General features: G+C 45.4%; 2 protein-coding genes across 6 annotated transcripts in view; both read right to left on the reverse strand.

The window, feature by feature from the left end:
• Positions 1 to 28: 28 nt before the first annotated feature.
• Positions 29 to 16,873, reverse strand: KLHL11 (kelch like family member 11). Of its 2 annotated transcripts, XR_001896422.3 has the most exons (3): positions 16,273 to 16,873; positions 5,193 to 6,851; positions 29 to 1,864 (listed from the first exon to the last, which is right to left on the reverse strand). XR_001896422.3 is itself a non-coding variant. In XM_003913050.5 (2 exons), the coding sequence occupies exons 1-2, from the start codon at positions 16,815 to 16,817 to the stop codon at positions 5,270 to 5,272; spliced, it is 2,127 nt and encodes a 708-aa protein (XP_003913099.1). In that variant the 5' UTR covers positions 16,818 to 16,873; the 3' UTR covers positions 29 to 5,269. The 2 variants fall into 2 exon arrangements, 1 of the variants encoding a protein (XP_003913099.1); XM_003913050.5 differs by having other exon boundaries at positions 29 to 6,851.
• A 3,319-nt stretch (positions 16,874 to 20,192) lies between these two features.
• The window catches only part of ACLY (ATP citrate lyase), a 53,955-nt gene continuing 49,685 nt past the window's right edge, over positions 20,193 to 24,462 (reverse strand). For 3 of the 4 annotated variants that reach the window (XM_031657611.1, XM_031657609.1, XM_031657610.1), the window contains 4 exons: positions 22,751 to 22,864; positions 22,318 to 22,400; positions 21,988 to 22,064; positions 20,193 to 21,166 (listed from right to left, as the gene is read on the reverse strand). In XM_031657611.1, the coding sequence (XP_031513471.1) occupies positions 21,072 to 21,166; positions 21,988 to 22,064; positions 22,318 to 22,400; positions 22,751 to 22,864 (369 nt within the window). In that variant the 3' untranslated portion in view covers positions 20,193 to 21,071. The remainder of the gene's footprint in view (positions 21,167 to 21,987; positions 22,065 to 22,317; positions 22,401 to 22,750; positions 22,865 to 24,462) is intronic. The other variant, XM_031657612.1, reaches the window with a different exon arrangement.

Below are 24,462 nucleotides of genomic sequence, written 5' to 3' on the forward strand. Positions count from 1 at the left end.
AAAAAAAAGTCACACAGTACAAACCAGCTTTAAAGAAATATATTTATTTAAAACTTACACTGAGACAATTAGTAGCTTTAACAGAGAACAAGATAGCTTCAGGAACATAAAATGAGCTATTTTACAATGTAATGTCTCAAGGTGTTCTAACTACTACATCTCCTCTGACTTAAAGGGAAATAGTGAAGATTACATTTTCAGTAGAGTAGGGACCTGGATACTACTAGCCCAAAAAACTCACTGCATCAACTCAAACTAAATGTTTATTTTACAAATAACTCAACGAGCCCAAGCACATGGATCATAAAATCTTCAAACACCTAGCAAGCACTACTTTTCACGAGTGCATTATGCAGGAGGATTAAGTTAACAAGTGCTCTGCAGTCTGTGCTTCAATGTAAGACATTCGTAGTGATGGTCACTGAGTAAGACAAAAAGCCCTACAAATGTAATAAACAGCAGTGATTTTGCTATCTAATTAAATTCCTTGAAGCAAAATGACTACTAGGTTATATTACTGTTATTATATTACATCACTCAACTATGAGCTGTTCTGTTTCCAAAGACCAGAACATACGTTATAATAACAAAAACAAAAAAGGACTATTCTCAAGAAAGTAACAAACTGGAGTGATGAACTGTGCCAAAATGTTTGAGAGTTCAGGAGAGACTGAATTGTTTCTCAAATATTTTATAGTTAAAGCACCCTCTGGTGTAGACAGAGTACTTGGTTTACAGTAATGTAAACTTTCAAAGACATGAAATGTGGCCAGTATACTATATTTAAACTTAATTTGAGAAAAGTACCAAAAAAGAAGTCCCTTTAGTTATGCTTGATTAGACCAAATAACTAAAACATACCATTCAGCTCACCTGTCTACATACAGTGTAGTGTTGATATTAGAATTACGAAGCAGAAAATGAAGTATTTTAAACATACCACATGCTACACTAGTCAAGAGGTAAGGAGGAAAAGTTAGCCCTAGAAACTGCCTTACCAGCAGCCTGACGGGTTTAAAAAAACAAAAACACACAAATCTTCCATAAACACTATCTTTCCAGCTTCAAACTTCTGTTCTATATTAAAAAGGTATATTTAAATTTTTTGGTCCCAGAAATACTATATAAAACCAGGTGATCAAAACAAAACTTATGTCATGAATTTTAAGAGTTTTTAGCAAAAAAGTTATTTTTGAACTGGCACAGCAAACGCAAAGTTGAATATCATGATACACAAGACTAATCATGCAAACAACTGTAAGTGGGATGTGTTACTTAAACACTAAGCTCATGACTGACATTCTCAATATATACCACTGATTTTTTTTTTAAGCCATGGTGCGGTAGATATAGTTCAAGGATACCCATTCTAAGATGTAAGTAGCCTCACTCAAAGTTATGTAACTATTACTTTTTGGTATAATGACTTCCTCTCTCTTCTACAAACAAAAGGAAAGCAACAAAACAAAGGTTTGCTTGAATACGCATTAAGCTGTCTTGCTAAAGTCATATTTTTAACTGCTTACATTACCAAAAAGAATCTTTTAAGTTTTCTCATCAACAAGGAAACTTCTTTCCCAAGGAGCTATTTTAGGTCTAATCCTTGTAATTAGAACCTTTCCAAATACTCTGGGAAGTTATTTCCAGTTAAGAATTTCAGAATGTCAGCCTTGAACAGATTTAAGCAAATCTGGTTTCTTTCCTTATTAACAAGTTAGTTAGGATATTTCAGAAACACAAGTTACTGATGTGAAATTACACATGTGAATTCAAATATAAAAATTAGAAATTCAGGAAAACCTGCACACATCATCATGCAATGAAGGACTTACCCCTTCTTTTCAGCCGTGGCCTAGGCTGCCTGCTAAGTTAAAAAACAACAGTTTCAATCAAGGTTTTAAAACCAGATTATGCCTAAATCTTATGAGTTATAATTTCTGTCACATCATGTGAAAAAAACACAACCCCACAAATGACTTGGTAATGATTACCTCAGAAAATAGCTCTGAGAACAAAAAAACAAAAAACACATCACATCCTTCCAGTGAAAAACTGTTATTGTAGTGAGATACTAAATTATTTAAACACAATCAACAAAAGGAAGTTTGTTAGCGTAGTCTATTGGAGAGAAATGAGAACTCCATTTAATGAGCTTCATTTAATGATTCTATCTTACATGCATAGACCTCTCACAACTAAGAATTAGTGCTTCTCAGAATCCAAATGGCTTTTATTAAAATAACTACAAAGAAATGGAAATTGAGAAAAAGGTAGTAGTGGGGTAAAATAATATATCCTTATATGTAGAAATAGACTTGCAGTTTCTCACGCCCACTCCAATCTAAATTAAATGGATTTAAAGTTGATTTTCAACACATTTATTAAAAACTTTTCACCTAGGCAGGGACACTAATTTAAAAATTTCAAGTTCTTAGTATAGAGCCCAAGACCTAAAACTATTAGTCTTGCAGCAAATAGCCAAAATTTCTGGTTGTGCTTTTCTCTTTTGGTATTTGATCACTAACAAGAAGATTAACTATAATGGACTAGGGGGAAAAAAAAATCACTGCACTTGGAATTTGACTTCTAGAATGGTATTCCAAAATGTCTAAGAAGGTAAAGACAGTCCTTAAGAAACAGGATAAATCATTGGGCAGGTGGCTCTTTGGGAGGCCAAGGTGGGAGAGTTGCTTGAGGAAAGGAGCTTGAGACCAGCCTGGCCAATAAGGTGAGACCTCATATCTTAAAAAAAACAAAACAAAACAACAACAACAAAAACAAGAAAACCACACTGTAAGCTGTTAGGAATCCTTTATACTAACCGAGCATTAAAGTCAATTTGAGGGCCAGGCATGGTGGCTCACGCCTGTAATCCCAGCGCTTTGGGAGGCTGAGGTGGGAGGATCCACGAGGTCAGGAGTTCGAAACCAGCCTAACTAACATGGTGCGACCCCATCTCTATTAAAAATACAAAAATTAGCCGGGCGTGGTGACACGCGCCTGCATTCCCAGCTACTCAGGAGGCTGAGGCAGGAGAATTGCATGAGCCCGGGAGGTGGAGGTTGCAGTGAGCTGAGATTGCGCCACTCCAGCCTGAGTGACAAAGCGAGACTCTGTTTCAAAAAAAAGAAAAAAAAAGTTAATTTGAGGCCAGGTGTGGTGGATCACACCTGTAATCCCAGCACCTTGGGAGGCTGACACGGGTGGATCTCCTGAGCCCAGGGGTTGGAGACCAGCCTCGGCAACATAGGGAAAACCTGTCTCTACCAAAAATACAAAAAAAAAATTAGCTGGGCATGGTGGCACATGCCTGTAGTCCCAGCTACTCAGTAGGCTGAGATGGGAGGATGGCTTGTGTCCAGGAGGTGGAGGTTGTAGTGAGCCAAGATCGTACCACTGCAGTCCAACCTGGGTGACAAAGTGAGACCCCATCCCCCCAAGCCCCCCAAAAAAAGAGTCAACTTGAGTGCTAACTTTTATAAAGCTCAGGAGACATAAGATAATTAGAACAATGTATAAAACTAAATAAAAGATAGCTTCAGTGATCTTTTTAATTTTTATTTCAGACACTGTGTTTCTGTCACCCAGGGTAGTGGGGCATGATCACAGCTCACTTCACCCTCAACCTCCCCAGGCTCTGCTGATCCTCCCACCTTGGCCTCAAGTAGGAAGGACTACAGGCACGTGCCAGCTACCACACTCAGCTAATTTTTGTACTTTTTGTAGAGACAGGGTCTTGCTATGTTTCCCAGGCTGGTCTTGAACTCTTGGGCTCAAAATCTGCCCACCTCAGCCTCCCACAAAGTGCTGGGATTACAGTCATGAGCCACCATGCCCAGCCCATAAACCTTTAAAAGCCAAAATTACGTACCCAAATTTGGTATCCTAGGCTCAGGCAAAGTTTAAAAGTGTAGGGCAAATGGATAAAACATAACAATCAGAAATAATAAGGCTTCTCTTTAGCAACATTTCTCTAAATTATGACTTCCCATTTTGGGAAAAAAAAAGTTTCTTGTACAAAGGAATAATGGGTTGGGCGCGGTGGCTCACGCCTGTAATCCCAGCACTTTGGGAGGCTGAGGTGGGCGGATCACCTGAGGTCAGGAGTTCAAGACCAGCCTGACCAACATGGTGAAACCCCGTCTCTACTAAAAGTACAAAAATTAGCCGGGCGTAGTGGTGGGTACTTGTAATCCCAGCTACTCGGGATGCTGAGGCAAGAGAATCACTGGAACCCGGCAGGCAGAGGTTGCAGTGAGCCGAGATTGCACCACTGCACTCCAGCCTGGGCAACAAGAGCAAGCCTCTGTCTCAAAAAAACCCAAAAAAAACCCAAAGGAATAATGATTCTATATAATATGCATTAGAGCAAAAATTAAAATGGAAGGCATTGAGTGTCGATTGTCATAGGCATTATTTACACTCATTAACATATCCTCAAGTAATCCTGCAACTCCTGAAAAAAATGTTTAAAATTTTAAATGCCTTTACTTTCTCAGTCTACACGAATACTTTTCTTCTTAGAGAAAACAAAATTCACACATGTAACTTGCTCTGTATTTAGTCAATTAGCTAAAGATCTATACTTTTGCCAACTACCCTCAGCTCAGATTGAAGGCTTAGTCTATAAACAGTTGCTAATGAAAAATATTCAAAAAATGCATGAGCCAATCAAAAATTTCTCATCAGTCACATCTTCTAGGAATGAAAGTGGCACTTCTAGATAAACATAAGAAAATATCAATGCAAACATTCTCAAATTATCTTGCTGAAATATTGAGTGTTTTCATCCAAATTTCAGTCTCACTATTGCACATGCCTCCTGCAGATGAGGGCTCAATGCAGAAGTCAGATCTTGCCAAAACCAATCATTTCATAAAAAATCAAAAAGAATATCAAAGTAAATGTGCAAATAAAATTGGTGCTTAAAGCATGTTCAGAACATAAGTCCCCAAGACAAAGGAGTTATAACTCAATTGGCAGGAAAACAGCTAAGCAACTACACCTGATTTTCCCACTTGTCCTTAGTAAGATCTTACTTAGCTAGCACAAACAAACAAACCAAAGACAAAACTTGCAAGCTAACAAAATGACCATGTATTGAACTGAGTCTCCCATTCTTTAGTTTTTAACTCTATTTCCTTTATATGGGGTAATAATCAGTTCACGTAGAAAATAAGTTATCGACATACTTTTTCAAGTAACAGCCTGGATATCTTCAGCTTCACGAAACGGGTATAACAGTTTTAACTGGCACGCTTGAGAGAACCTAGCATTCTATCTGAGAGCTTGGCACTCGCCGCATGTTCAGGGCGTGACGATGTATCTCTTGCATCTGTCTGATGCGGTCCTTCTGCCACATCAGGTTTTGAGGCATAGGATATCTCTGTGTGCCATGCAAGTACCGGTATGGGATCCTCACGTGACAAGCAGTGGCTCTACAACGAGGTTGTGGCATAGGAGGAAGAAGCATCCACCTCTTCCTCTCAGCACAGTATCGGTAGGCTTCTTTCCGATACTGTTTATCAATATCATCGCTGTTTTTCCAGCCTCCTATAATGAAGACATCATCTTTGTAATAGCAAATGGCTGCTCCTTCAATGCTTAGGACTTCTGGAGGCAAGCTTTCAAGGATCTCATCAGACACTTGGCTGGCAATTTTTCTTACTGCTTCTTCGTTTTCTAAACAGTAACTCTTGGGACAACATGATGCTGTCTGATAAAAGTTTGAATTGACCACAGACATTTGGAAAAAGCAGTAATTGTCAATAAGGGGCAAAGATTCCACATCTTGCCACTGTCGAGTCTCTGTATCATAGCAAGTAATTACAGCCTTTAATCCATCTTCAGTGTCCCGGTCTACAGGAGTGCGGGCGGCAATGTATACAAACCGGTCTTCAATGGCTAGTGCTTTGACATCTCGAAGAATCTTTGGTGCCGATTCCAAGTTGTGCCATTTATCAAGCTCAGGATTATAAACAGTCACATCTTTAAAACCAGGACTAAAGTTGCCATGTCCTCCAATGCTATAGAGCTTCCCTTTGACTTCTGTTAGTCCAAAAGAATGCTTTCTTGTCATCAGACTACAAACATGTTCCCAAGTATTCAAATTTGGGTTATACCTTTCAACAGTTTTAGCAAACCCTGGCTCCATTGATCCAGCAACATACACGTAGGATTCTGTTACTGCAACAGCATGTCCATCGAGGTGATTATGAATATGTGGCAGGTTTACCCATCTGTCCTCATCAACAAAATACCCCACACATTCACTTAAATAGTCCCCTCCTTCTGACACACCTCCAATAACCATGATCACATCCATGTTTTGCCCATAACGAGGCAATAGTGAGACATGAGAAGTGGGGTGCTGGCATGTGCCCGATTGTATATTCTCAGCTCTCAGAGCATGTCTCTCCACTGCGTCAGCCACCAACTTGACACAAACTTCATTACTGGCTACCAGCCTCTCTGGTTTGACATGTCGAGTAAGGTAGGTAGGTTTCATCTGGGACAACCTGAGCAATTTAAAAAGTTCTTCAAAGTATCTCTCTCTCTCTTCAGCATTTCTCTGAACCCATTTCAAAACGGTTTCAAAGAGAACCTCTTCAGAATCAACTGTAATTTCCAAATCTGAAAGCCAGTCTCTAATGAGATGGAAAGGTAACGTATAAAATTCTTCATCCTGAATCACTTTGTGGAAATTTCTCCGTATCATATCAGCAGCCTTCAGAGCAAGTTGGCTCAGGGTGTACATGTGGGCTAAGCTATGAATTGCCACACAATTTGAGAGATGAAGTTTTTTCTTGAGAAATTCTCCACAAAATTCTTTTAAACGAATGAGTAGGAACCTAAAATCAAGAAAAAGAGAAAATATTAATTTTTCAAATGTGCATATTTTATGTGGTTACTTTTTTGCTTTTTCAGACAGGGTCTCACTCTGCCACCCAGGCTGGAGTGCAGTGGTGTGATCTCGGTTCACTGCAACCTTTACCTCCTGGGTTCCAGCAATTCTCCTGCCTCAGCTTCCTGAGTTGCTGGGGTGTGCCACCACGTCCAGCTAATTTTTGTATTTTTAGTAGAGACAGGGTTTCACCATATTGGCCATGCTGGTCTTGAACTCCTAACCTCAAAGTGATTTGCCTGCCTCGGCCTCCCAAAGTGCTGGGATTACAGGTGTGAGCCATTGTGCCTGGCCATGGCCTACATTAAAAAAAAAATATTTTATATATATATATTATTTTTTTGTAGAGATGAGGTCTCCCTATATTGTCTACACTGGTCTTGAACTCCTTGCTTTAAGCAATCCTCCTGCCTCTGCTTCCCAAAGTGTTTGGGATTACAGGTGTCAGCCACCACACCCAGCGTATGGTCACATTTTGAGAGCATCTAAATTATACATATTGAAATAGTTAATCTCACTTTATACACAAAATCTGGGAAAAAAAAAAAAAACCCCACCACCAAATTAGAAAATATTGTGCTGGGAAAGTATGTTTAAAAGCACATATAGGCTAGGCGCAGGGGCTCACACCTATAATCCCAGCATTTTGGGAAGTTGAGGATCGCTTGAACCAGGAGTTCAAGACCAGCCTGGGAAACATGGCAAAACCAAGTCTCTTAAAAAAAGGCACATGGCCGGGCGCAGTGGCTCACACCTGTAATCCCAGGACTTTGGGAGGCTGAGGCAGGCAGATCACTTGAGGTCAGGAGTTTGAGACCAGGCTGGCCAACAACAGGGTGAAACCCTGTCTCTAATAAAAAGACAAAAATTAGCTGGGCATGGTGGGGAGCACCTGTAATCCCAGCTACTTGGGAGGCTGAGGCAGGAGAATCACTTGAATCTGGGAGGCAGAGGTTGTAGGGGGCTGAGATTGCGCCACTGCACTCCAGGTTGGGTGACAGAGCAAGACTCTGTCTCAAAAAAAAAAACAACAAAAAAACAAACAAAAAAAACCAACAAAAAAAGCACATATAGAGCTGGGCATGGAGATGCATGCCTGTAGTCTCAGCTACTCAGGAGGCTTAGGCAAGAGGATTGGCTGAGGGCAGCAGTTCAAGGCTGCAGTAAGCTATAATCGTGCCTGTGAATAGCCACTGCACTCTAGCCTGGGCAACACAGGAAGACTGTCTCTTAAAAAAAAGCATATATAGGCCGAGTGCAGTGGTTCACACGTGTAATCTCAGCACTCTGGGAGGCTAAGGCAGGCGGATCATGAGGTCAGGAGTTCGAAACCAGCCTGGCCAACAGGGTGAAACCTCGTCTCTACTAAAAATACAAAAAAATTAGCTAGGCATGGTGGCAGGCGACTGTAATCCCAGCAACTCCAGAGGCTGAGGCAGGAGAAGAGCTTGAACTCGGGAGGCAGCAGTTGCAGTGAGCCGAGATCGCGCCACTGTACTCCAGCCTAGGCAACACAGCGAGATTCTGTCTCAAGAAAAAATAAATAAATAAAAGCATATATAAAAATCTTATTTATATATAAAATATAAAGTATTATTTATATTATATAGTTTATATAATTACATATCATATATGTGAAACACATACATATACACACACATAGACATATATAAAAACACAAAATAGAGTTTTTATTTTAAGAGACAGGGTTTCACTATGCTGCAGTGGCTTTTCACAGGTGTGATCACAGTGCGCTACAGTCCCAAACTCCTGGGCTCAAGCAATCCTTCTGCCTCAGCTTCCAGAGTAGCAGGGACTACAGGCACATGCCACTGTGTCTGGCTGGAGGTTTTTTCTTTTTTTTTTTTTGAGACAGAGTTTCGCTCTTGTTGCCCAAGCTGGAGTGCAATGGCACGATCTTGGCTCACTGCAACCTCTGCCTCCTGGGTTCAAGCAATACTCCTGCCTCAATCTCCCGAGTAGCTAGGATTACAGGCGCATGCCACCATGTTTGGCTAACTTCTTGTATTTTCAGTAGAAACGGGGTTTCACCATGTTTGCCAGGCTGGTCTCAAACTCCTTACCTCAGGTGATCCACCTGCCTTGCCCTCCCAAAGTGCTGGGGTTACAGGCCTGAGCCACCACACCCAGCCACACACTTTATTTTCACTTTAATTTGTCCTTGGCAAAGGCAAATCCCTATCCAAATTTGTCTTTGCCATCCTTCCCTAATTCCTTGCTAGTCACCAGCCTCTCTCTCTCTCTCTTTTTTTTTTTTTTGAGACAGATCAGATTCTCACCGTTACCCAGGCTGGAGTGCAGTGGTGCCATCATGGCTCACTGCAGCCTCGACCTCCTGGGCTCAAGTGATTCTCCCACCTTAACTTCCCAAGTTGCTGGTACTACAGGAACACGCCACCACGCCCAGATATATATATATATATTTCCCCCCCGGGATGGAGTTTCGCTTACTGCCCAGGCTGAAGTGCAATGGCGCAATCTTGGCTCACTGCAACCTCTGCCTCCTGGGTTCAAGCGATTCTCCTGCCTCAGTCTCCCTAGTAGCTCAGATTATAGGCACCTGTCACCATGCCCAGCTAATTTTTTGTATTTTTAAAGACAGGGTTTCATCATGTTGACCAGGCTGGTCTCGAACTCTTGACCTAAGGTGATTCACCCATCTGGGCCTCCAAAGTGCTGGGATTACAGGCGTGAGTCACCGCGCCTGGCCACCCAGATAATTTTTTTTGGTGTATTTTTTTTGTAGAGACAAGGTTTTGCCATGTTAGCCAGACTGGTCTCAAACTCCTGAGCTCAAGCAATCTGCCTACTTTAGTGCTGAGATTACACGTGTGAGCCACCAGGCCCAGACCACCAGCCTCTTCTTAAATGAAACGGTCTCAGTCAAGGGACTTCATGGTATAAAGAAACAGCCAGGCAGGAACTTCTCAGGGGGTCTGTTCGGTCAGATATCAGAAGGAAGGCCCCCCCATCCCTTACTCAGATCTAGGCTTTCTGCTAGAGGTTTTATTTTATTTTAAAAATTTTCTCCAGGATCATAGATTCAAGTTGCCCTGAATATATACTCCCTGTGTCGGAGACAGTTTTTAATCTCATCACCAGAGCTTTTTCTTTGGGCAGCCAGAGGGAATGGGGTACTGAGATTTGTCCTGAACTGGGTTCTCATCAAAGCAGGGATACAAAGCAAACTCAAACACGTGAAGAAGCAGAAAACAAAACAAAAACACAACAAAAAAACATGTGTAGGGTTGGGCGCAGTGGTTCAGGCCGGGTGCAGTGGCTCAGGCCTGTAATCCCAACACTTTGGGAGACTGAGGCAGGAGGATCATTTGAGGTCAGGAGTTTGAGACCAGCCTGGCTAAGATGGTGAAACCTTGTCTCTACTAAAACTACAAAAAGTAGGCCAGGCGTGGTGGCTCACGCCTGTAATCCCAGCACTTTGGGAGGCCGAGGTGGGTGGATCACCTGAGGTCAGGAGTTCGAGACCAGCCTGGCCAACATGATGAAACCCCATCTCTACTAAAAATACAAAAAATTAGCTGGGCGTGGCAGCAAGTGCCTATAATCCTGGCTACTAGGGAGGCTGAGGCAGGAGAATCGCTTGAACTCAGGAGGTGGAGATTGCAGCAAGCCGAGCTCACGCCACTGCACTCCAGCGACAGAATGAGACGCTATCTCAAAACAAAAAACAAACAAAAATTAGCTGGACGTGGTGGTGTGCGTCTGTTATCCCAGCTACTCAGGAGCCTGAGGCACGAGAATTGCCTGAACCTGGGGGCAGAGGGTGCAGTGAGCTGAGATCATGCCACACTGCACTCCATCCTGGGTGACACAGTAAGACTCGGCTCCAAACAAAACAAAACGTGTAGGTTAAAAAACAAAGGAAAGTGATTTGGATGTAGTTGACTAAATATTGTCTGCTCACCTAAATCCATTTAAAGTTTAATTAAAAAAAAAAAAACGCAATCGTTTCAGACAGATTCATAAATCTGGCAGCAATCAGTCTGAGGATAGCCTATTTGAGACCACTGCTCTAAACAGACTAAGTCCCCAGAACGGAGAAGAACCTTAAACAAGAATCACTTCATTGGTTCAGGCCTCTCCCAATTCAGTAACCATTTATTATTAGTGACTGTGCTTAGTAACTGTCTTAACTATGATATGAAAATGAATAAGGCAGGCTCCCTCTACCCTTTTAGGAGAACATATCATTTTAGAGATAAAGCAAAGACAAAGTAGAGTGGTAAGGGATATAGTGGCTCCCAGACATGTCTGGGTGCCAGTGTCACCTGATTCCCAGGCTGCCCTGGGCTCCTAGTTTTAGCAGGCACTCCAGGTAATTCGGAGACAAATTCCTGTGGGTGTCTCGAAAAAATGCTCTATGAAAATAGCTGTCGGCCGGGCGCGGTGGCTCAAGCCTGTAATCCCAGCACTTTGGGAGGCTGAGACAGGCGGATCACGAGGTCAGGAGATTGAGACCATCCTGGCTAGCACGGTGAAACCCCGTCTCTACTAAAAAAAACAAAAAACTAGCGAGGCGAGGTGGCCGGGCACCTGTAGTCCCAGCTACTGGGAGGAGCTGAGGAGCCCCAGGAAAATAGGCGTAAGCCTGGGGCCGGGCAGTGAGCCGAGATCCCGGCCACTGCACTTGCAACCTGGGCGACAGGCGAGACTCCGTCTCAAAAAAAGAAAAGAAAATAGCTGTCATACACTAGGCATCTGTCATTTGAGAGGCATCGTGCATCCTATTATTATGTTTCTGATCCTCACAAGTGTCCAGTGAGGCAGGCATGATCACCAACAGACATATGTATTTAGGGGTTGGTGGGTAGGGGAGGGTCCTGCCTCAGAGTTGATGGGAAGATTAAATGTGATGGTTGCAGAGCACTTTGAACAGTGCCTGACAAAAGTTATTGGCTTAGCTGCTGATAGATGGAGAGAAGTTAAAGAGTTTTTAGTAAAAATGCCTGGAGTATCTTCTCCTCTCCTCTAACTCCCTAATAGAGCAGGGGCAAATCTGACAAACTCAAGATGATATGACAGAATCAAACATAGCTTTGAGTAAGTGCAATGACCCTTTTCTACCCATTTTCATGCAACAAACCTCTCTCCCTCAGAGCTATGCCCATCCCACTCCACCTTCTCATTGATGACCCAGCCTCTTGAGAAAACAGACAATCAAGCAGGAACTTCATCTTCCCACCACCCAATCCACCAGCAGTTGTACCCTAAACTTTGCAGTCCAACCGTTTCAATTTTAATATGGATTCTACACTGAAGAATAACCAGAATATTTCACCCCAAAATATACTTATTTGACATATTCCGAGGGGCCGAAACCACAGGAATAGCTTTGAAGAGCTGTCTTTTGTGGGGGAGATTTGCATCTGCAGAGAAAATCTACATTAATGAGGTAAACAGCAAGGAAAACAGGGATGCAAATAGGCTTTCTCTGAGGCCCCCCCTCACTCGGATCGAGGAAAGATGCACTCAGGAAAAACTAAGGAGGCGAAGGTCTGACACTTTAAAAGATCTGACAGAAACTTTTCCCACAGGCTACATCCATTTTTTCTGACAGCTGCTGCCCGTGAGGTTTCACCGGCATAACAGGACAGCCTGTGCTTGCCAAGCTTTCCTCTTCTGGCTCTCCCATAACCTGTCTTGATGCATTCCAAACCTCTATTCTTTCTATAACCACAGAACAGTATAAAAACTTCAGTCACCCTTAGTTTTCATATTTTGTATGACTCTCGAGCACAAATGTGCCTGTAATAATCTGCTATGGTTTTCTCTGCCCTATATAACCTGTCTTTTATTATAAGAATGTCAGCTGTGGCCGGGCGCGGTGGCTCACGCCTGTAATCCCAACACTTTGGGATGCCAAGGCGAGCAGATCACGAGGTCAGGAGTTTGAGACCAGCCTGGCCAACACAGTGAAACCCCAACTCTACTGAAAATACAAAATTAGCTGGGTGTGGTGGCAGATGCCTGTAATCCCAGCTACTTGGGAGGCTGAGGCAGGAGAATCGCTTGAACCCAGGAGGCAGAGGTTGCAGTGAGCCAAGATTGCACCATTGCACTACAGCCTGGGAAACAAAGAGACTCTGTCAAAAAAAAAAAAAAAAAAAAAAAAAAAAAAAGAATGTCAGCTGTGACCCCTTTATGAAGGGGAGGAAAGGGATCACCCCTCTTCCACCCCTACAGTTCCCTTCTTGGTTGCAAGGACTCTACTCCTGCAATTATTTTCCCCTGCTCCTGTAACACCAATTACTCATCTTCTACTGAATTATTTTCAGCAGCACACAGACATGCTCTAGTATCTCTTACCTTGGTGGGATTGTCCCCCAAAACATTTACATATGTGTACCATTTTTCTGATCCTCTTTATAAAGCAAGGCTTAACTAGCTCTTGTCAATGGCATCTCTGACCTGCAACCATCACTTATGGGTTGACAGAGTTGACATGATTGGCTGCTCCCTCCTTGATATTCTTCCTTTCTATGTTTCCATGAGATCAATCTCCTCTTTAAGATTCTTTTTTTTTTTTTTGAGACCAAGTCTCACTCTGTCGCCCAGGCTGGGGTGCAGTGGGGCGATCTCAGCTCACTGCAACCTCCACCTCCCGGGTTCAAGCAATTCTCCTGCCTCAGCCTCCCGAGTAGTTGGGATTACAGGCACCTGCCACCACACCCTGCTAATTTTTGTATTTTTTTGAGACAGAGTCTCGCTCTGTCGCCCAGGCTGGAGTGCAGTGGCATGATCTCGGCTCACTGCAATCTCCACCTCCTGGGTTCCCACCATTCTCCTGCCTCAGCCTCCTGAGTAGCTGGGACTATAGACGCCCGCCACCACGCCCGGCTAATTTTTCTTTTCTTTTTTTTTATTAGAGTCGGGGTTTCACAATGTTAGCCAGGATGGTCTCGATCTTCTGACCTCGTGATCCGCCTGCCTCAGCCTCCCAAAGTGCTGGGATTACAGGCGTAAGTCACTACGCCCGGTCTAACTTTTGTATTTTTAGTAGAGATGGGGTTTCATCATGTTGGCCAGGCTGGTCTCGAACTCCTGACCTCAAGTGATCCATTTGCCTTGGCCTACGAAAGTGCTGGGATTACAGGCGTGAGCCACCGCACCCAGCCGGCTATTTTACATTCTAGAGAACCCCAGGGCTCCGTCTTGCCTACCCTCTCCCCGCTACCCCTTTTCTACGTATACTCCCTAAGTAATACCATTCAGTCCCAAGGCTTTAGCTACCATTTATATGCTAATTTTCCCCAATTTGTATCTCCAGCTCCCAGGGGATTCCCAGGGGCTTCCCAGGGATCTCCTTAACCAAATCCAAAAACTCCTGCTCTTACTCCCAAACCTGCTCTTCTGCAATCTTCCACATCCTTATAATTCCATCCTTCCCATTGCTTGGGTGAAAAAGGTAGCAGTCTTTTCCCTTATACCCCACATCAAATGCATCAGCAAATTCATCTCATCTACCTTCAAAATATATCTGGAACCAGAGCACTTCTCATCACCTTTACTTCTCCCTCCTAATCGAAGCCTCCACCACCACTGCCACAACCTCCTACACTAGTCTCTCTGTGTCTGCCCTTGGTGCCCCCTCCTCCCCAATGCCACATCCTTTGTTCTTTTTTTTGAGACAGTCTTGCTCTGTCAGCCAGGCTGAAGTGCAGTGGCGCAATCTCGGCTTACTGCAACCTCTGCCTCCCGCCTCCCAGTCTCAAGCGATTCTTGTGCCTCAGCCTCCCCAACAGCTGGGATTACAGGCACGCCACCATGCCTGGCTAATTTTTGTATGTTTAGTAGAGACGGGGGTTTCACCATGTTGGCCAGGCTGGTCTCGAACTCCTTACCTCAAGCATCCACCCACCTCAGCCTCTCAAAGTGATGAGATTATAGGCATGGGCCTGGCCCATGCCTATAATCTCAAAAGTGATGAGATTATAGGCATGGGCCTGGCCCATGCCTATAATCTCAAAGTGATGAGATTATAGGCATGGGCCTGGCCGCCACATCCTTTTTTCAACACAGCACTATTCATCAAATCAGACTGCATCATTCCTCTACCCCAAACCTTCCCATTTCTATCAGAGTAAAAGCTCACGTCCTTCCACAGACCATCAAGGCCCTATGGGATCTGGATCCATGCCCATTACCATCCTGAGGCTTCTCCTGTTCCTCTCACCCTGCATCCCTTTGATACAGCCACACTGGCTCCCCGCTGTTCTCTAACATACAGACAAGCTCCACCTCAGAGCCTCTGTACCTGTGTCCCCTACCTGACACAGTCTACCTTATCTCCTTTGGTTCTTAGCAAAACGTCTTCTTCATAGGGCATTCTCTATCCACGCAATTTGACAAACACTTCCTCTCCCCCAGCACTTTCTATGTACTCCCCCCATGCTTTATTTTTCATCAGTGATAACAATCATCCAACAGGCTACATACACTTAACAATCATCCAACAGGCTATACATTTTACTTATTTACCGTCTATCTACCAACGTAAGTGCGATAAAGAAAAGGACTTTTGTCTCTTTTGATCACTGCTGAAACCCTAGCACCTTAGAATCCCGCATCTGAGCTGATGCGTAATCGGCGCTCAACAGGCATTTTTGTTAAGGAATCTGTAAAATGATAATTGCCAAAACAAATGCCTCTCCATCTCTATAAACGGTATTACCTGCCTGCTAACCAGTCTCTGGAGCATTCCTGCTCCCTACAATCCGTTTACCACAGTGGCAGAATAATATTAAAATATTTAAATCAGATCATTTATTTACTCAGTTTCCTATCACACTCAGTGAAATTCAAGCTCCTTATTCAAACGCATCTCACGCATCCTTCTCCCCTTCATCCACTAGATTCAGCGTCACTAGACTGTATTTTAATTCTCTTCTCTAAGCCAAACTGGATCCTGCCTGAGGGCCTTTGCGCTGTCTGGAATATTCATTCCCCATCTTTGCACGGTCAGTTATTTTTTGACATTCAGAGGTCGGTCTAAACGTCACCTCCTCAGAAAGGTCTTTATTCAATCCCTAGCCTTTCACTCCTTTTGAACGTCAGCACAACGCTTACCACATACTGACTCTCCTTTCCATCACTTTTGTCCCACCACCTAGTATCTGAGCTCCTTGGGCGCGAGGCGCGACCTGACGGTGCACCCTCCTCGCCCACCGCGGTTGGCTACCCCCCAGCAGGCGCTCAGCGAGTGTGAACCCAATGCGTTCACTCAGGACTCGCGAGCTGCCGTGGCAGGCACTGCCCTCCCCTCCGCCGGCGAGCATCTCCCCCTCTCCGCGCCCGCCGCCCTCCGTGCTCCCACCCGCCTCGCCTACCTGTCGGCCAACTCCAGCACCTCGTGCACGCTGCCCGTGCTGACGCGGATGCGCCCGGTGTACATGTACTCGATAACGGCTTCCACAGTGTCGGGTTCGGGCCCCGGCTCGGAGCTCCACTTGCGCATCTCCACCCGTCCCGAGCGGGACTCGGAAAACTGGCCCGAGAGCAGGGGCGTGAAGTACTCGGTGGCGGCAGCCAGTACCGAGCGGTGGGCCCGGAACTCGCGGCCTCCAGCCCCGCCGAAGCACAGGGTAATGTCGCAGAAGAGGCCCTGGCGTCGCTGCTCGTTCTGCCGCCAGGACAGCTCTGAACAGTGAGAGCTGCACTCGAAATCCTCGGCTTCTGGGCCCGGATCGCCCCCGCTCGCCTCCATTGCAGAGATCCCTGGCCCAGGCCCGAAGTCCACCGTGCCGCTGCCTCGGACCTCGGCGGCCAGGCCTGCCGAGCCGGCAGCGGCCGTCTCCATGCTCTCCATCTCCAGCACCTGAAGAGATGCAGCCGCGGCCGCCGCCGCCGCCGCCGCCACTGCCGCAGCCGCCATCTTGACGCCACCGCGCCCGGCCTCCGCAGCCTCGGAACTATGCGGCCGTTTGGTGCGACACAGAGGGATTCTGGGATTAAATAGTGCGCGCGGGGCGGAGCCGGGTAGCCCGCGGGCCGCGCATGCGCCGCCTTGCCTCCGGCAGCCCTGCCTTCCCTGGTGAGGTTGGGCTGTAACTGTCGCCCAGTCGGGATGACTTCGCCCCAGGCCTCCCCACGAGGACGTCGGTGCGAGGATGGCTGGCTCCCCTTTCCTTAGTGGGTAGCATGCTCTCTGCAGTCATTTTGTCGAGTAAAAGCCACCTAGACCATCACCTGTTGTTAAAGCCTTGAGTGGCAATACAGGATTTTTATAAGATCTAGCCTCAGCTAGGTGGATGAGGGATGAATGAGTTACTGTTATCCGTTTTTTTGTTTTTTGTTTTGTTTTGTTTGTTTGTTTTTGAGACGGAGTCTCTCTCTGTCGCCCAGGATGGAGTGCAGTGGCGTGCTGCCCGGGTTCAAGCGATTCTCGTGCCTCAGCCTCCCGAGTAGCTGGAACTACAGGCGCCCGCCACCACACCCAGTTAATTTTTTGTGTTTTTAATAGAGACGGGGTTTCACCGTGTTAGTCAGGATGGTCTCTATCTCCTGACCTCATTACAGGCGTGAGCCACCGCGCCCGGGCCACTAATTTATTTTCTTTTATTTATTTATTTATTTTTTTATTTTGAGACGGAGTCTCGCTCTGTCTCCCAGGCGGGAGTGCAGTGCCGCCATCTCGGCTCACTGCAAGCTCCGCCTCCTGCGTTCACGCCATTCTCCTGCCTCAGCCTCCCGAGTAGCTGGGACTATGGCGCCCGCCACCACGCCCGGCTAATTTTTTGTATTTTTAGTAGAGATGGGATTTCACCGTGTTAGCCAGGATAGTCTCGATCTCCTGACCTCGTGATCCGCCCGCCTTGGCCTCCCAAAGTGCTGGGATTACAGGCGTGAGCCGCCGCGTCCGGCCCCCTATTTTAATTTCTAAACACGGGAATATTGCCTAATTTGTAAGCTCACAGTGAGGATTCAATGAGATGATACTGAAGCCAAGCGTTCTGCGTAGTGCTTTGGTTCATAGCCAATGATCAGTATATACTTGTTGAAAAGATAATTTAAAAGCTACTTTTGGGCCGGGCGCGGTGGCTGACGCTTGTAATCCCAACACTTTGGGAGCCGGAGGTGGACGGACCGCCTGAGCCCAGGAGTTCCAGACTAGCCTGGACAACATGGCAAAATCCCGTCTCTAATAAAAATTCGAAAATTAGCTGGGAACAGTGGCGGGCGCCTGTAACCCCGGTGCTTTGGGAGGCCGAGGCGGGCGGATCACTTGAGGTCAGCAGTTGGAGACCAGCCTGGCTAACACGGTGAAACCCCGTCTCTACTAAAAAATACAAAAAACTAGCCGGGCGAGGTGGCGGGCGCCTGTAGTCCCAGCTACTCGGGAGGCTGAGGCAGGAGAATGGCGGGAACCCGGGAGGCGGAGCTTGCAGTGAGCTGAGATCCGGCCACAGCACTCCAGCCTGGGCGACAGAGCGAGACTCCTCAAAAAAAAAAAAAAAACAAAAAAAACAAAAATTAGCCGGGCGTGGTGGTGGGCACCTGTAATCCTAGCTACTTGGGAGGCTGAGGCAGGGAGAATAGCTTGAACCCGGGAGGCGGAGGTTTCAGTGAGCAGAGGTCGAGCCACTGTACTTCAGCCTGGGCGACAGAGTGAGATCCTGTCTCAAAATTAAACCGGGCGAGGTGGCTCACACCTGTGATCCCAGCACTTTGGGAGGCGCGAGGCAGGTGGATCACGCACGAGGTCAGGAGTTTGAGACCAGCCTGACCAATATGGTGAAACCCCATCTCTACTAAAAATACAAAAATTAGGGGGCCGGGCGCGGTGGCTCAAGCCTGTAATCCCAGCACTTTGGGAGGCCGAGACGGGTGGATCACGAGGTCAGGAGATCAAGACCATCCTGGCTAACACGGTGAAACCCTGTCTCTACTAAAAAATACAAAAAAAAAAAAAAAAAAACTAGCTGGGCGAGGTGGCGGGTGCCTGTAGTCCCCAGCTACTCAGGAGGCTGAGGCAGGAGAATGGCATGGACCCGTGAGGCGGAGCTTGCAGTGAGCAGAGATCATGCCACTGCACTCCAGCCTGGGTTACAGAGTGAGACTCCATCTCAAAAAAAAAAAAAAAAAAAAAAAAAAAAAAAAAAAAAATTAGTTGGGTGTGGTGGCACGTGCCTGTAATCCCAGCTACTCGGGAGGCCGAGGCAGAATTGCTTGAACCTAGGCCGGGCGCGATGGCTCAAGCCTGTAATCCCAGCACTTTGGGAGGCCGAGACTGGCGGATCACGAGGTCAGGAGATGAGACCATCCTGGCTAACGGTGAAAACCCGTCTCTACTAAAAATACAGAAAATTAGCCGAAGGTGGTGGCGCCTGTAGTCCCAGCTACTTGGGAGAGCTGAGGCAGGAAGAATGGGCGTGGGCCAGGCGGAGCTTACAGTGAGCGAGATCGCGCCTCTGCACTCAGCCTGGGAGCACAGAGCAAGACTCGTCTCAAAAAAAAAGGTGAGCCTGGGAGGCCCGAGGTTGCAGTGAGCCCGAGGTCGATGCCACACTACTGCACTCCAGCTTGGCGACAGAGTGAGACTCCATCTCAAAAATAAAATAAATAAGTAAATAAATGTCACTTGGGGATTTTAGATAAGGGAGTGGCTCAATTCAATAGGTTTTAAAAAAATCACTGGTGGCTGTGTGGAGAACGCAGTGTAGGCAACAAAAGGGGAAATAGCCGACCAGATGTGGACAGATGAGAGTGAAAGTTGAAGGGTCAATCAACAAGACTTGGCAACTGGAGAGGGTAAAGGGTGGTTTCCAAGCTTTTGGCCCAAGTACCTGGGTAGCGCTTTGGTTACCATTCACTCAGGGAGAGGTATAGATTTAGGGGAGGAAATAAGTGGGCTTTGGAGGTTCGTGATGCTAGTGTTTTATTTTTTGAAAAGGTAGATGAGCACTTTTAAAACCACATATACTGAAAGTATCAGTACAGTTCAGGCCAGGCACAGTGGCTCACGCCTGTAACAGCACTTTGGGAGGCCAAGGAGGATGGATTGCTTGAGTCCACAAAAAATACAAAAGTTAGCCTAGAGTGGTGGTGCACTCCTGTAGTCCTAGCTACTTGGGAGGCTGACATGGGAGGATTGCTTGAGCCCAGGAGATGGAGGCTGCAGTGAGCTGTGATGGTGACACTGTACTTCAGCCCTGGGGCAACAGAGTGAGACCCTGTCTGGAAAAAAGTATAGTTACAAAGAAATACAGATCAAAGGATGTGGATGCCAGGAGCCAGCAGTATGCCTTCATTGTTAACTATATAGTTTATTTAAACCAGACTATGATAATACAGAGAAGAGACTGAGGTGGCAGCTGCCCAGAATCTTTGTGGATTACAGATGAAAAGTAGTTAGGAGTCCCTGGATCCACACTTCAGTTACAGACAGACAAGTCAGCTGCATAAATACAGAGAACATAAGACACAAGACATTTCACAGCTTTTTGCATTTCCATTTTAAATGTATGTTACAGCTTTACATATTAAGTTACTACTCCACATATTTTGTGACAATGGCTAAGGATGCAATGGTCCCATCCCCCTGACATAAGCAGACTCTGGTCTGCAACACAGAACATTTCAGTGGGATACCAAACAAGTCCTTAACACATAACATACAAAAAGATCTTTAAAAATCAGATTAATACAATGTTCTTCATGTTATATAAGGAAGAAGAAAGGGAAGTAAAAAAAAAAAAGACATTGGGGTGCTTTAAATGTATAGTATCTTGAGGCCTTAAATGTTTCATTCCCTTCCTCCAAGGGAGAAAAAAATGTTTAACTAATGGAAAAAGAAAGCAACATCCTAACGCCCTACAATGAGGAAGAACCCCATCCTGACAGTACTTAGATGCTTCCATGTAATAAATACAGCAGGTAGCAGAGTAAAGTCACAAGTATTGGCTTGGTTTTTATTTCTATGCTTATAAAAAAAAAATATGAAGCTTCTTTGTGTGGGCTGAAGGGGTGTTAGCTTGTGGATGTTGGTCTTCGGTGCCTATACCCCAGTGGCTATTTACATTCCAGGCCCCTGCTAAATAAAGCAGGCTCTACTGCCAGCTGTCTGTACACTTTTTCCTGGGGGAGGAGTTCTTGTCTTCAGTTTACTGCAGTAGGGTTCCTGGCTCTGTTACATGCTCATGTGTTCCGGAAGAACATATGAAATATCGTCCCATGGATGACGATACAGCCCCTGCTTCAGCCTCTTCTGATCAAGATAGTGTCCTAAAATGAAGCAAACACATCTTTTTTATTAGAGCTTCATAAGCCTGGTGAGAGGGAGAGGCTAAGGAAGGGAAATCTTTCTAACACAAAAAAAAGGTAGATACAAAGCAGTGGGAAGCTTAGTCCAAATCCATTCCATAGGTAGATGAGGCAGACTTTGTACAAGAGAGCTGTTGGATCTGATTCTATTTTCCTTTAAATTAAAACAAAATTTTAAAGGGAAAAAATAAAAAATAATAAAAATAGGCCAGACGCGGTGGCTCATGCCTGTAATTCCAGCACTTTGGGAGGCCAAGGCAGGCGGATCACGAGGTTGGGAGATCCAGACCATCCTGGCTAACACAGTGAAACCCCGTCTCTACTAAAAATACAAAAAATTAGCCAGGCGTGGTGGCACACACCTGTAGGCATGCGTCTGTAGTCCCAGCTACTTGGGAGGCTGCAGGAGAATTGCTTGAACCTGGGAGGCGGAGGTTGCAGTGAGCAGAGATCGCACCACTGCACTCCAGCCTGGGCGAAAAGCAAGACTCAGTCTCCAAAAAAAAAAAAAAAAAAAATTAATTCTATTTTCCTGGGCTAGCAATCATTTCTAAGAACAAAGGAACAATGATAAAGATAAGGGGAAAAGTTAAAGAAAGAAAAGATTAAGAACAATGATTAAGAGGATATGACATTTCTTCTGTAGAAACTGAACCACAAAGAGAATTAAAAAAAAAAAAAAAAGAAACTCAACCCCATGGGTAAGTGGTATAGCTGAACCATGGGGGTTTAAAAAACAACAACAAAAAAAAAACACTTAAAACAATAACGAATGGACTCACCAATGAAGCCCATACTCCTTCCCAGCACAAAGATGCCATTGAGGGCTCCAATGTCAATGTATTCATCAGCTTCCTCCCTGCAACACACAATCAACTTGTAGTTTTAAAAGGCTCACGTGACTGCCCTTCTCCCCAGACAGTACTACTACTGCCCAGGAATAAGAAGAAAAGGGGTGCTCTAGGTGGTAGGATTACAGGCAATTTTTGTTTTCTTCTTTATACCTCTCCTTATTTTTCAAATATTCTATTCTGAGTATGCATTACTTTTATAGTTTGGAGGAAACAACAAAAATCAACAAACGTAACGAAGAAAACAGCTGCAGTGCTCACCGAGTAAAGGACCCACAGTTTCTAAGCATGTCCACAAATGCGACTCCGATGAGACCATCTACGTTCAGGATAAGATTTGGCTTCTGGGAAGGCAAAACATTCAAAGCATTTATCATTATTTCTCATTTTTTTTCATAATTTTCCACTGTTTCTACTATTACTACAAATTGTGACCATCATTTAAAAACTTCTACCAGCCCCACTGGTTGACACTGTGTCTGACTCAGTTCAATTCCCAGCATCTAGCAACATACCCAACACCTAGCTGACATTTAGTGCATGTCTGTTAAATTTAGTTATGAAACAAAAATAACATTTCCAGAAAACTAGGTTTGCTTTTAGCTGCATAATCAAAATGTAACCTGGCTCCTATTTCCTCCAATAAATTTGTCCAACGTAATATTAGGGAACCAGGAAGTTTTTCCTTTGTTACCTTCGAGGTGGTAATCTTCTCTACTTCCAGTGCATAATCGAGCAGAGGAGTGGCAGGAAAGTGCTGCCTGACGTAATCTTTGAGGATCTGCACTCGCATGTCTGGGTTGTTTATCTAGAAATGAACCCAACGTTACAGAGGAACACTCACACACTGCTGGGATGTGTTTGTTCATACTTGTATTACAGGTCGGTAGAACTGGACATATCCCAGAGGCGATTCAGGAACCTGACCCACGTGTACAATTCCATGTGGCACCAATTGTGCTAATGTCATGGGGCTAGCTTTTGAAGTCCTCTCATATCTCAATTGGGACACAAAACAACCTTGGTAGGTTCTCACTTTTTTTTTTTTTGAGACGGAGTCTCGCTCTGTCCCCCTGGCTGGAGTGCAGTGGCGCGATCTTGGCTCACTGCAAGCTCCGCCTCCCGGGTTCACGCCATTCTCCTGCCTCAGCCTCCCGAGTAGCTGGGACTACAGATGCCCGCCACTGCGTCTGGCTAATTTTTTGTATTTTTAGTAGAGACGGGGTTTCACCGTGGTCTCGATCTCCTGACCTTGTGATCTGCCCACCTCAGCCTCCCAAAGTGCTGGGGATTACAGGTGTGAGCCACCGCGCCCGGCGGTTCTCACTTCTAAGTTACAAAGAAGAAACTAAGCCCTGAGATGTTCAGGGAGCTGGCCAGGTCCTAAAGTGTTGAGCAGCAGAGGTCTGAAAGTTAACCACTCTCCAACTCAGTCTTAGGTTCCAGCTTCCAGCCACACCCCCACCAGCTCTGTGCCTACTCAAGCTGTGACAGAGTTCAACACTAAACAAACACGCGTTGAGTGTGGGAGGCAAAGTATTCCCAAAATTTTAGGAAAGACTATAGACCTGCCGTGAATGAAATTAACCACCTGTCAGTGGGGGAGGAAGATGATCTAGGGACACACCAAATCCCAATACCGAAGCAACTTCCGCCCTCAGCAAAGAGATAGCTGGGTCAGTACATCCTCTAGAAAGTGAGGAGCTCAAAGAGTGAATGAGTGAGTGTGGCGTGCAGGTCTAGCGTTATCTTAGAAAGGCCCTGTGTTGTAGGTGGGCAAGGAGTTATATGGTCAGGAGCTGGGGCTGGCTGAGCAAAGTTCAGCAAGTCTTAGATGGAATGTCCCTCAGAGTCACCCACCTTCCCTGCTTGGTTCTGAGCTGGTCCTTGCTCATCAAGCAACCTCTGGGTATCTCACCTGAGATGGCCAAATGTTTGGCTGCCTAGAAGGTGGTGTCCTGAATCACATGCATGACCTTCATATTAATACTCCCCACCTAGGCCAGTGGAGTGACCAAATACATGAGGTTTTTGGAGCTACAGAGCCAAGGAGCCCAGGGCAAAGGGATCTACTAAGGAGCTGTCCCCATATGGCCCTGAGCAGCTGCCAGTGACCTCATCTCTTGCTCTTCGATTTCTAACCACAGCACACTATGAGGACATACAGATGACTGGCCCTGTTAAGACTATATCAACTGTTTAAAATATTTACTGTCCTTTCCCACTGGTCTATCCCAATCGGATATGCCTTGATACTATCACTCTTCCTGCCCCAGTGATGTCACAAATAACCACTTGACTTGTGGTGGCCAATGAAATGTGAGTGAAGGGGAATCATGTAAGGCTTTAAGAGCCTGCACGTGGTCCTGCCATTGCTGTTATCCTGCTGACGTGAGGCCAGCACAT

The sequence above is a fragment of the Papio anubis genome, chromosome 17 (assembly GCF_008728515.1).
Source record: "Papio anubis isolate 15944 chromosome 17, Panubis1.0, whole genome shotgun sequence".
Lineage (NCBI taxonomy): Eukaryota > Metazoa > Chordata > Mammalia > Primates > Cercopithecidae > Papio > Papio anubis.